Genomic DNA, 12,973 nt, shown 5'->3' with positions numbered 1-12,973 from the left:
TATCATGAAATCGTAGATACTGATTTGCATAAGTTTTATAATTTTTGAAAATGCTAAAAAGTTATGGCCAGAAAATTTGCAATACTTCATTCCATCCAAGCAAACCTGGCTACATAGCACATCTGGGTAAATATGTATCTTGATGCATTCTTCAGAACTGTTCTATTACGTAAGAATCTAGGTATCTGTAAAGAGTCTTTCCAGTTTGGGTTTTAGTTCACTTCAATATACTTAGCTATTATTATCTAGGCATTCATATTTACTGTCAGTATACTTTGGTATTTTTCTTGGCATCTCTCAAAACAAAGGTGTGCTTTGAGAGTGAAACACCATCAAATGGTCTTTTTCTCTTATGTTCCAAATACGAGATTTAAGAACTTTTCTAAAATCTGTAAGAATGAAATTCTAACATTTTTCTACATTTGATAATTGTCCAAATATCAAATAGTTCAAGTACAATGGCATGGCTAATAATCTGAACTAAAGCATCACCAGTATATTTGGCTTTTGTTCTGGAAATTGTTTCTGACCCACATTTTAAAAACAGATAGATTGTGACATATATTTTAATGTGACTTGAACATGTGGGTCCAATCCATTTTGGAACTTATTGGAATTTTTAAGTTATTAATATATTTAACATTGACCAAAACCTCTTTTTAGCTTCTGGAAATATACAGTAGGCCTTCTATAATAACAGAGGGTTGTAATAACCTTTAAAATCATGATTTGTCTCTTTAGAGAAAATACAATAAGTGGAAAAGTAGCAGCCCTGTAAGCACCAGCGTATGCCAATATCCAATCCCTATACCCCTGTTAGATTCATTTCATCCCCTATCCAGCCTAAACTACTTCATAGCCCTTTACTTCATTCAACACTAGGAACTATTTTTTTTTTCCCCCGCATGGGCAGGCACCAGGAATCGGACCTAGATTTCCGGCATGGCAGGTGAAAACTCTGCCTTGCTGAGCCACCATGGCCCATCCCAAAACTAGGAACTTGGAAATCATCCTTCACCCTGTACTTTTTCCTAACCCAAACTCTGTCAGTCACTATTATTCTCTCATTTTTATTATCTTTCAAATCTGATCATATGCCACCATATCCATAGCTGTTTAATTCAGGCCTCCAATCATTTTATTCTTTTAATTACTTTATAATTATGATAGCCTCCTGATTGGTTTCTCTGATTGACTTCTTTCACCCTGTCCATTAGTGCCTGCGAGAACCTATTCATACTTCATTCTAGCTCCAAATCTGCGTTTAGCATTATGTATAAATGCTTTATCATCAAAAGCCAGTTTCTCTATCTGGTTTCCGATCTTTCTGCTCTCCCACATGTACTTATCGCATGTTGCCTTAGCGAACTCCTGGCAGTTGCTGTAGTATATCATTTTCCTTTTCTCTTTGGTGTCTTTGAGTGTTTTCATTCCTCGGCATGGATCTTCCATCTTTTTGGCCTGGCTAATTTCTTATTCTTCAGGACTCCATTTAAGCATCACTTTTAGAAGTCCGTGGATAACTCCTGGAGAGACTCCCCACCACCTCCAACACTCCCTTGATGTGTCTCACTTAACAAGTTTGAGGGTATGTCATTGTCTGTAAATGCTGGGAAACGTTCAATTTCAAGGCAGTGCCAAGTTTCAGGGTAGAATTCCAGTAACTGTTAACGTTGTTTTACAGAAAAGCTGCTCCTCAACCACAGCCTGGAGTCTGTATTCTGGCCCGTTGCCTCATAAGTACATGCCATTGGTCACCAGGGGCACTGGTTGTCGTGGCGGTGATTCACTGTAACTTATCACCATTACTAGCAAACCAGCTCCAACCACATTCAGCTAGATATGATAAGAGGAATCAACTGCCTTGTTAACAGAAGAATTCTGGCACTTTTGAAAAGCTGTTTACATAGACATTAAGGAGCCTCACTTTGGGAGAAAAGTATGAGATAATGAAGGAGAAGAAAATGTGCCATCTGAGGGAAGGGTGTAATTTTATTTAGAATCTTAGGTACATATTAAGCTTCAGCCAAGAACTCTCAGTAGAGACTGTTCTGTTTTCTTTTTTCTTTTCTCTTTTAAAATATAAACATACACTTTCTTTTTATTACCCTTACAGGGTAAGACACATAACTGTTGGAAGAAAAGTTTAAATCTGTCTTCAGTAAGTGAACAGCCAAACTGAGGTTACTATAGAAATAAATACTGATCAGAAAATATTGTTGTTTTATTGGTATATGTGTATAAAAATTTAGAAGCAAAGAGTACAGAATTTTAACCTAAAAAATTTACATGATAAGGGAAAAGAGAGCCTGGCAATTTTCCTAGAAAAATAGCTATCATAGAATTTTAGAAAGTCTATAAACCTGAAGAAAATGCCTGATAATTACAAAATAAATAATATTTAATTATTTTAAAGTGATCATTTAATTCTTGAAATAATCCAGATTTTAAAAAATAACAATTGTTTGTACATATCCAAGAATTAGTCATATATAACTTGTAAAAACTAGGTCTCCAGTGCCACTGAAATGAAAGGTATGTGAAATACCTTTATTACTGTCATACTCAAAAAAGTTTAAAGAGGCCCACCTCAAACAAGATGGCAGAGTGAGACACTCCAGAATTCCATCCCCCCAAAGAAGCTTTGAACAATCAGCAAGAACTGGCAGAAACATCTCTCTCAAAGCTCAAGAAAACAGTTAAGGGATTGCAATAACAGGGCAAGTGCTGAATCAAGAAAAAGTCTACCTAAAAGCAGTAGGATTATCTGACAGCCTTGCTGTCCTCTCCCCCTAGACATTTCTACCTCTTCCCATACCATGGATTAATTATTTGTATGGTTGTCAAGAATAATAGTATCGTTTCAACCTACTTATCACTGAGATGAGAGAATTTATAGTATTACCCAAAGAACGTTGGAAAGCAGGAAAGTTTTCTAACTGTATTGAAGGCTTGTCCAGCATCTTTTCTAATTCTCTGAGGGAATTCCTTATCTGCTCTGCTGGTTTAAAAGGATGTATGTCCCCTAGAAAAGCCATATTTTAATCTAAATCCCATTTCGTAATGGCAGAATAATCCCTATTCAATACTGTATGTTTGAACTTGTAATCCGATCATCTCCCTGGAGATGTAACCCAATCAAGAGTGGTTGTTAAGGTGGATTAGGTGACGACATGTCTCCACCTATTTGGGTGGCTCTTGATTAGTTTCTGAAGTCCTATAAAAGAGGAAACATTTTGGGGAATGGGAGAGATTCAGAGAGAGCAGAGTAGAATGACAGCCACGAGAAGCAGAGTCCACAAGCCAGTGACCTTTAGAGATGAATAAGGAAAACACCTCCCAGGGAGCTTCACGAAACAGGAAGCCAGGAGAAGAAGCTAGCAGATGAAGCGTGTTCACCATGTGCCTTTCCAGATGAGAGAGAAACTCTGTACTTCATCAGCCTTCTTGAATCAAGATTATCTTTCCCTGGATGCCTTAGATTGGACATTTTTATAGACTTATTTTAATTGGGGCATCTTCTCAGCCTTAGAACTGTAAACTAGCAACTTATTAAATTCCCCTTTTTAAAAGCCATTCCATTTCTGGTATGTTGCATTTTGGCTGCTAGCAAACTAGAACATCTGCCAATGATCTAGATTTATCTATCTCCCAGTACACAACAAATGGATTTTGGCTGGTCAAGACTAAAGTAGTCCTCAATCCTCCAACTGGACAATTCATTTTTCACTGGTTACATTTTTTTAATTCTTTCTGAGCTGGGTTCCCATTCAATATAACTGCCAGTCCTTAACCACTGGCTGACAGATACTGACTAGAAAGTATGGGATAGGGAAAATCAACATCAGAAAATTGTACTTAGTCCACTTTTGGCAACTTGGAACTCAAGAAGAGTGAGAAAGAAAATAAAAATATCAAAGAGGTAGTGTTAAAAAAAAATTGTGGTTTCCAAGTGGCTAGCAAACAAGAGATAAGAAAGCTGCTGGGAAGCAAAGGATCCCAGGATCAGTCGCAGAAGCCGTCTTACCTAGGACAGCTGGCTTTCGCTTTCTTTATGATATTAGGCATTAAGTCTTTACTGTGGTTGCAGGAGTCCACTCTCCAAGACAAAGGACAGGATATACCTGTTTAATAGGCCTTCAGGAGAGAAAAGACCAAAGTGTGTGTAGTTTGAGTAAGTATAAAGCTAAAATAAATCTCATTAGCTGCTTTGTCAAGGTTGAAATTGTTATATTTTTAACCTTCTCATAGATCTTTACATAGTCATGGCAATCTCTGTTCAGGAATCTTAGTGTTTTGCTCTTTAATTAAGGTTTCCTATTGTATAGAGCTCTTACAGAAGATCACTAATTGACAGTGATGTCATGTGATACTTTTTTCCTTTTTACCAAGTCTGCTTTCTAATGTTTATAAATGTGGGTACCATTTACATATATATTATATTAATAAGTTCTACTCTAATATGCCTAATGAAGTAAAACATACTTCTATTTCATTTTTATGGTTTTGCTATTCCACAGTATATATTAACAACTTAATGTGTGCTGTAGTTGACACTGAAAAATGATTTGGTTCATAACTGTGGTACTGTCCTCTCCCCAAAGCCCCACATTCAGCCATATTTTTACTAACAGTGTTTTTGGTACTTAAGCTACTTTAAATTCAACTGATTTAAGTTTAAAGCAGATCAAAAATGTTTTTAAATTATATATCCACATAAATACATGCTTTTCCAAGGAATGTTTGTACGGTTTTTCTGTCCTTATATGTTTTAAGCACAATATAAATCTCCCTTTAAAGAAAAAAATTCAACCAACAATATTTGTATTTTAGGACTCTTTTCATGTTCACAATCATAGAAGCCAACTTGAACTAGCTTAAACAGAAAACAGAAGTATTGGCTCATAGAACTAAGAGATCTAGATAGGACTGGCTCCAGGCACTCAGGGTCATCAGGCCTGGCAAGCTAGCTGTTGTTCTCCTTCTTTCTCTCCCACACTCCACTTTACCTTTATTTCTTTGGTTTAATCGTTCTCTTCTCTCCTCCTGCTGATGGACTTCTACCCTGGAGCCAGGAAACCTAATACCCAGAAATTGAATGCTTTAATATTGCTTCTTTTGAAATCCAACCAGAAAGAGAGCTTCTTCACCATAATCCATAGCTCATTTCTAGGAAAACATTGTGATTAGCTTTACCTGGATTTTGTGCCTTCCTTTGAGTTGATTTTCAAACTCCAGGGGAGGAGCTTCCTGTGATTGGCAAGGCCTGTTCATATGGCTGCAGCAGGTAATGTAGCGAAAGAGTAAGGCAGCCGGGATTATGGTTGACAACCTTATTTGATCCCGGTGAGTTAGGAGAAGGATGGGTCTATCAAAAGTAACAGGCCTCACAGCATCTGGTATGCTAAAAAGCACTGACTTGTGTATGCATAGGCCATTGTTCTTCTTTCTAAATTTGGTTCCGTTTTAGCTGGGGTCATCTCAGGAACTGCTTTTAAAATATTTATTTGTTTTACGATAATTTAGATTTATTAATGAGTTTAAACAAACTTTCTCTTAAATTTGCTTTTATTAACATGTTACTGATAATCCACATCTGACTAGTATTATAAATATGCTTAATAAAAGGTAGCTACCAAGCTAGTATTTTTTTTCTTTTTTTCGGTAATCACTAAAGATTGAGACTTATTAAAAATATATGCATGAATGGGGTGCAGGGGTAATACAGTGGTAGAATTCTCCCCTGCCATGTGGGAGACCAAGGTTTGATTCCTGGCTATGCTGGTTTAGAGGATGTATGTACCCTAGAAAAGCCATGTTTTAATAAAAAATCCCATTTCATAAAGGTAGAATAATCCCTATTCAGTACTGTATGTTTGAAACTGTAATCAGATCATCTCCCTGGAGATGTGACTCAATCAAGAGTGGCTATTAAGCTGCATTAGGGGAGATGTGTCTCCACCCATTTCAGTGGGTCTTAATTAGTTTCTGAAGTCCTATAAAAGAGGAAACATTTTGGAGAAAGTGAGAGATTCAGAGAATGCAGAGAATGCTGCAGCACCATGAAGCAGAGAGTCCACGGGCCAGCGACCTTTGGAGATGAAGAAGGAAAATGCCTCCTGGGGAGCTTCATGAAACCGGAAGCCAAGAGAGAAAACTAGCAGATGACGCCGTGTACACCACGTGCCCTTCCAGCTGAGAGAGAAACCGTGACTGTGTTCACCATGTGCCTTCTCACTTGAGAGAGAAACCCTGAACTTCATCAGCCTTCTTGAACCAAGGTATCTTTTCCTGGATGCCTTAGATTGGACATTTCTATAGGCTTGCTTTAATTGGGACATTTTCTCGGCCTTAGAACTGTAAACTACCAACTCATAAATTACCAACAATTCCCCTTTTAAAAGCCATTCCATTTCTGGTGTATTGCATTTCAGCAGCTAGCAAACTAGAACACTGGCCCATGCACTTACAAAAAAAAAAAAGAGCAAAGCAAACGAAAGAAAAAACAAAGCCAAAATTCAACAAATCGTGCTACAATAAGGGGATACTCATGTGGAAAAAGAATGAAATGTGACCCCCACCATACAGCATGCAAAAAATAAATAAACATATATATATATGTGTGTTTGTGTATATATATATATGATATATTATGAATATATTTCTGACTTAATATGTTCTTCTAAATTTTGCTGATACACTTTTTTTTAGCAGTTCACCTAAATATTTTAAATGGTAAAAGACTATTATAAAGTCCCCTCATTTCTAGACATTAGCAGTGAAGTGTTTCCTTTGAATTTCAAGAAGTTAATCTTTAATTTAAAGATTTAAAGTAATTTAAAGTAGCAACCTTTCCAAATATGTGTTTAAAACTTTCTTCCATGAAAACCAACTTTAAACAAAAATGTTCATATATATATATATATATATATATATATATATATATATATATATAGGATCAAATAAGAGCACTTCTAGTCATAACACAAAAGGCCAAATTTCTGTTCTCCCTGAGAATATGATTCTTGTGAGGTTTATTATCACTATTAGCATTTGTGTAAAGCTTTATAACTTATAAAATGCTTTCATTTATACCACTTCATTTGATTCTCATAGTTTCTTGAAGTTTGCCTTGCTTTAATATCCAAAGAAAATCAGTATGTAGTTTTTCCTTTGTTCTCACAGTGATTTCAATTCAAAGAAGAGTATTTAAGAGTGAATGGACGGTTAGTGCAGTGGTTAGAATGCCCACCTTCCATGTGGGAGACCCGGGTTCGATTCCCAGACCATGCATACCCCCAAAAAAGTGAATGGAGATGGGGGGCCATGGTGGCTCAGCAGCAGAGTTCTCACCTGCCATGCTGGAGACCCGGGTTCGATTCCCGGTGCCTGCCCTGCAAAAAAAAAAAAAAAAAGTGAATGGAGACAAACGCATGTATTGACATGGATATGGAGAAATTGGAACCCTTAAACATTGCTGATGGGAATTTAAAATGATGCAGGTACTGTTTAAAACGGTTGGCAGTAATTCAAAAAAAGATAAGCATAGAATTACCATATGACCTAGCAATTCAACTCCTAGGTATATACCCAAAAGAATTTAAAACATATGTTCACACAAAACTTGTGCATGAACGTTCATAGCATCATCATTCATAATAGCCAAAAAGTAGAAACAACTCAGATGTCCTTCAGCAGAAGAGTAGATGAACAAATATGGTATATCCATACATAGAATATTATTTGGCATATAAAAAAGAAATGAAATACTGATACCTGCTGCAACATGGATGAACCTTGAAAACATAATATTAAGTGAAAGAAGCCAGACGCAAAATGCCATGTATTGTGTAATTCCATTTGTATGAAATGCACAGAATAGGCAAGTTCATAGACACAGAGAGTAAACTAGTGATTGCAGGATCTGAGGATAGGGGAGAATGGAGAGTGACTGCTAATGGGTGCATGAGTTCTTTTGGGGTGATAAAAATGTTCTGGGATTAGATAGTGGTGCAACCTTGTGAATATACTGACAACCACTGAATTAGTAAATTTTATGGCATGTGAATTCTATCTCAGTTTTTTTTTTTTAATGACTATTTTTTAACTTAGGTGTGCTACTTTAGTGGCAACTTATATTTCATATAACTTCTCCCCGCCCTCAACCTATTGCTCCTGCCAAGTGGTCTGATCTTATCTACTGTTGCACACCGAGTATATATATACTATAATCCAGCTACTTAATGACATAATTCTCAAGTGCAACATACCATGCCGTTTTCTTTTTCCCTTACCTAGAATGCTCATAACCTCACTTATTCCCTACATTTTCTGTTTCTGGCAAACTCCTCCTATCCTATAACCCTTCACAAGTATCTCCACCTCTCTGGTGTCTCCTCTGACCAATCCTAGACTAGATGAGTACTCTTTCTCTTCATACCAGCATCGTTTGTACGCAGCTGTTTGTGTATGCGTGACAGTAATTTGTTTGCATTTCTTACTCCCCAGTAAAATATCAGTGAGCTTCTCAAGGACAGAAACTACTTGTTATCGCCTCTATATCTCCAGCATTTAACAGATGCAAATAGTAGATACATGATGATGAAGAGAATACATAATTGGATAGTAATACCATTAAGTAACATCGATTTAGTACTTACTATGCACCAGATATTATTTAATATGCTTTGCATTTATTAATTCATTTAACTATCATGACAATATTATCAGGTAATTCAAAAGAAAGTAATTAAGTCACTTCCCCAAGGTTTCCCAATGAGTAAGTGGCAAGGTTAGGATTTGAAGCTAGTCATTCTGGCTCCCTAGTCTGTGTTCTCAGCCACTATTCCATACAGTATCACCTATATCAATAAATGATTAAACACATTCATTTTATGAATGTTATAATTTCATTAGGCCTACTTAAGCCCCTTTTTCCTCTTTTCTTAGCTAGGATTTATTTTAGGGAGTTGTGTACATTGTCTTATTTGTTTAAGTTGCCATATATACTAGTATAATTTTGATGTTTATTCATATAATTTCCTGTGGTAATTTTTTCCCTTTTTCTCAAAATGGAGACAGTAAGAAATCAACCATATAGCAAGGAAAAATTTACTGGGAAAAATGTGCCTATTATTCATGCCCACTAATTCTCAAGTTCTTGCTTTTGTACAGATCAGTGAAGACTATGGTCATGTGTTAGTATCAACAAAAACCTTTAAAAATGAGTTATTTCATGCTATACTTAGCTTTAAAGTTTTACCATATGGATACCTCTGGTTTCCTTATAGATACAATCTAAAATTGTACAGTAGGGCAAATGGGTTTATATTTGACAGCTAGTGAGCAAGCCATAATTTCTTTCTATTTTATGGCATACCCAATATATCAAAAAAAGAGAATAACTAGAAGTAAATAGTAAATTATCCATTTTCTTATTTTGGTATAGTAATTTTTATTTATGGCAAAGAATTTTATTTGTTGAATGTCCTAAATCTTATTAAGAGTCAGGGAACCTCAGATAAATCCCAGAGCGATTTGAACAGTGAATAGGGAAGTATTTGCAGAGTACCCGAGGGGGAATGATGAGAAAGGGGGAAAATTCAACTTCCCCAAGTGGAGAATTCTTGGTATTCTCACAGGCAGTGGGGACAGCCAAAGCAATAGGCCAAGCCTCCAATCTTGGGGGTTGTTCATATGAAACTTAATCCCACAAAAGATAGGTTAAGCCTACTTAAAATTAGGCCTAAGAGTCATCCCCAAGAGAACTTCTTTTGTTGCTCAGATGTGGCCTCTCCCTCTAGGCCAACACAGCAAGCAAACTCCCTCTCTACATGGGACATGACTCCCAGAGGTGTGGGCCTTTCTGGCAACATGGGACAGAAATGCTAGAATGAGCTGGAACTCAGCATCAAGGGATTGAGAAAACCTTCTCGACCAAAAGAGGAAAGAGTGAAATGAGACAAAATAAAGTATCAATGGCTGAGAGATTCCAGAGTCGAGAGGTTATCCTGGAGGTTATTCTTACGCATTAAATAGATATCACCTTGTTAGTCAAGATGTAATGGAGAGACTGGAGGGAACTGCCTGAAAATATGGAGCTATGTTCCTGAGGCCATGTTTCTGAGCGTAACTACTGTATGATGACATGGCTGTCGCAGTGTGACTGTGTGGTTGTGAGAGCCTTGTGTCTGATGCTCCTTTTGTCTACCTATTGACAGACGAGTAAAACATATGGATTAAAAATAAATAAATAATAGGGGGAACATATATTAAAATAAATTTAGTAGATTGAAATGCTGGTGTTTGGTGAAGGAAAGGGGTAAGGGGTATGGTATGTATGAATTTTTTTCTGTTTTCTTTTTATTGCTTTTTCTGAATTGATGCAGATGTTCTAAGAAATGGTCATGATAATGAATATACAACTATTGTGATGATAGTGTGAGTTATTGATTATATAACAAGAACGGAAGGATCATATGATAAGAATATTTGTGTTTGTATATGGTTATCATGAATTAAAAAAAAAAGAGTCAGGGAACCTGAGGGAGAAATAAATCTGGTAGTTTTCACTACCAGTTAGGTTTTGTGTTATTAAAACATAGCAGCCTAATTATTCCTGCTTTTCATTACAAAAACTTACAAAAATATAAGTTTAGGGAAACTTTCCAAAAGTATACTTTCCTTACTTAAATTTACTTTCCTGGCAAGAGTGAGTAGAAGCTGAGTGATAGTGCTACTTTATTGATTAAGATTTACTGATACAGACACTATAGGGCCTCTCTATTTGACTGCTTTAATAATACCATTAAAATTTTCTTTTGGTTTATTTTTAGAATACATACATGCAGAACTAGAGTATAACCATTCTCAATTCTCCTTGTTATGCCTAAAAAGTATTCATGACAATATTTTTAGCAACTCAATTATAGTCCTCATACTTTTCTTTTGATAGTCATCCTCTAAAGATAAAACATTTAAGTGAAAGCATTCAGTAAGCATTAAGAGCCTGCTTTGACCAGGCTCTCTCCTACCCTGCAAAATTTCCATATGCCTACGTCTTACTAGCCATTCTTGAACTCTTCCTTTTCAGCTTTCCTAAACATCGAGGTTTTCCTTTTCTTTCCTTTTCTAGCTTTCCTTTCTCTGTACCTCATCTGCACTTGTAGGCTTCAGGAATTTAGTATTTGTCAGGCTAGTCTCTGTACATCACATCTCTGTAGTTGGGTCTCCGTGGAAATGAGAGGCAGAAAGTGGTAAAGTGACACAGTATGTAGTGCCATGGCCTCTGCAGGGATAACACTTAATCCCTGTGTGCTGAAGAAGCCTGAGAGAACTACTCTGAGGTACAGAGTGTGAGACTCCCTCAGCGAAGGACGGCAGACATGGCAGATTTATTAGCAGCAATATTCTGTTTGAAGAAGAACTTAATTTACAGTTAGTAAGTACTTTTTCAACTGGAAAAACCCTTACAATTTTTTCCCTTCTCTTTCAGGAGGCCAGATGCTCCAGTGCCTGATGGTGAAGGTGAAAAAAATGCAGCAGAAAGTTCAGATAGCGAATCGTCTTTTAGTGACTAAACTTAATTTAGATAAGCCCTACATATACATGTATAGGTGTACATTTACATTGTATTAGAGAGGGGACCCAAACTTGAATTCTTTGTCATGAAAATATCAAATGGCCACATGCCCACCACCAAGCTTCCTCTCTGTTATAAATAAAGCATTTATAATCTGGAAGTATGTCTTGTGACCAGAATAAAAGACCTTGGATTGAAATTTAGAGTAGCCTCAATAATGCAACATACAATCAATGCTATCAGTACTAAGATGGACTATTATAGGGTATGAAAGAAACCTAGAAAATGAATTTAATTTACTTTTTTTTTTCTTTTTTTGCATGGGTAGACACCAGGAATCGAACCTGGGTATCCTGACATGACAGGCAAGAACTCTGCCTGCTGAGCCACCATGACTGATCACTCAATTCAAAAATGTGAATTTGGCTAAGTTAATTCAATTTTTGCAAATATTTTAGCATGAAAAGTATTATGTGTATTCAGATCATACTACTTGCTAAAGAAATTTCTGACAGAAAGGCAGTGTATTAATTAGGGTTCCTTAGAGAAACAGAATCAACAGGAAATATTCATAAATATAAAATTTATAAAAGTGTCTCATGTAGCTGTCGGAACATAGAGTCCAAAATCTGTAGGGCAGGCTGTGAAGCTCACAATTCCGATGGAGGGTTTGGATGAACTCCACAGGAGAGGCTTGCCAGCTGAAGTAGGAAGAGAGCCTGTCTCTTCTGAATCCTCCTTAAAAGGCTTCCAGTGATTAGATAAAGCATCACTCATTGCAGAAGATACTCCCCTTGGCTGATTACAAATGGAATCAGCTGTGGATGCAGCCGACATGATCATGATTTAATTCTATGAAATGTCCTCATAACAACAGACAGGCCAGCACTTGCCCAACCAGACAAATAGGTTCCACCAATTGGCCAAGTTGACACATGAACCTGACCATGATAGTCCACCCCTAATCAACTTGGCAGCCATACACATCGCTTTAAACCATACCTGATTTCTAAATTTAAAAAAAATAATAAAACACATTTTATCTTTCACCTAACAATACTCAACTGTCCTACGTATAACTGGAAACACATTAAATCTCTCCAGAATAGGGTGCAAGTCCTTGGGTAATATTCATTCTTAAACTTGATATCTTACAACTTGAATAGTATAACACGAACAAAACAGCATTACAGTCCTCGTATCTGTAATTGATCATGTGGTCGTAGGTCATATTTGTCACTACCTTCTTCCACTACCCATTCCATGTTCCCTTTATCCTCAGCAAGCACTTCAGCTGGCCATGATTCTTTGCCTGGCAGGGTGAACCAAACCTTCATTCCTGAAGTTTCAGAGCCATTGGTAGTCCTGCCTGGATTGGTTGTTGCAGTTTTC

At 36.7% G+C, this 12,973-nt stretch overlaps 1 protein-coding gene across 6 annotated transcripts in view; it reads left to right on the top strand.

Moving 5' to 3' along the window:
- The window catches only part of WASHC3 (WASH complex subunit 3), a 43,360-nt gene extending 31,619 nt beyond the window's left edge, over window positions 1-11,741 (top strand). For 4 of the 6 annotated variants that reach the window (XM_077111814.1, XM_077111815.1, XM_077111809.1 and 1 more), the window contains one exon: window positions 11,495-11,741. In XM_077111814.1, coding sequence (XP_076967929.1) covers window positions 11,495-11,579 — 85 coding nt within the window. In that variant the 3' untranslated portion in view covers window positions 11,580-11,741. Of the gene's footprint in view, window positions 1-2,116; window positions 2,166-4,090; window positions 4,175-11,494 lie in introns of those variants that run through there. The other 2 variants (XM_077111810.1, XM_077111813.1) reach the window with 2 other exon arrangements.
- The last annotated feature ends 1,232 nt before the right edge of the window (window positions 11,742-12,973 follow it).

This window comes from Tamandua tetradactyla, chromosome 7, assembly GCF_023851605.1.
Source record: "Tamandua tetradactyla isolate mTamTet1 chromosome 7, mTamTet1.pri, whole genome shotgun sequence".
NCBI classification, from domain to species: Eukaryota; Metazoa; Chordata; class Mammalia; order Pilosa; family Myrmecophagidae; genus Tamandua; species Tamandua tetradactyla.
The sequence above is the reverse complement of the archived record's forward strand: the minus strand, read 5'-3'. Positions and strand labels throughout refer to the sequence as shown.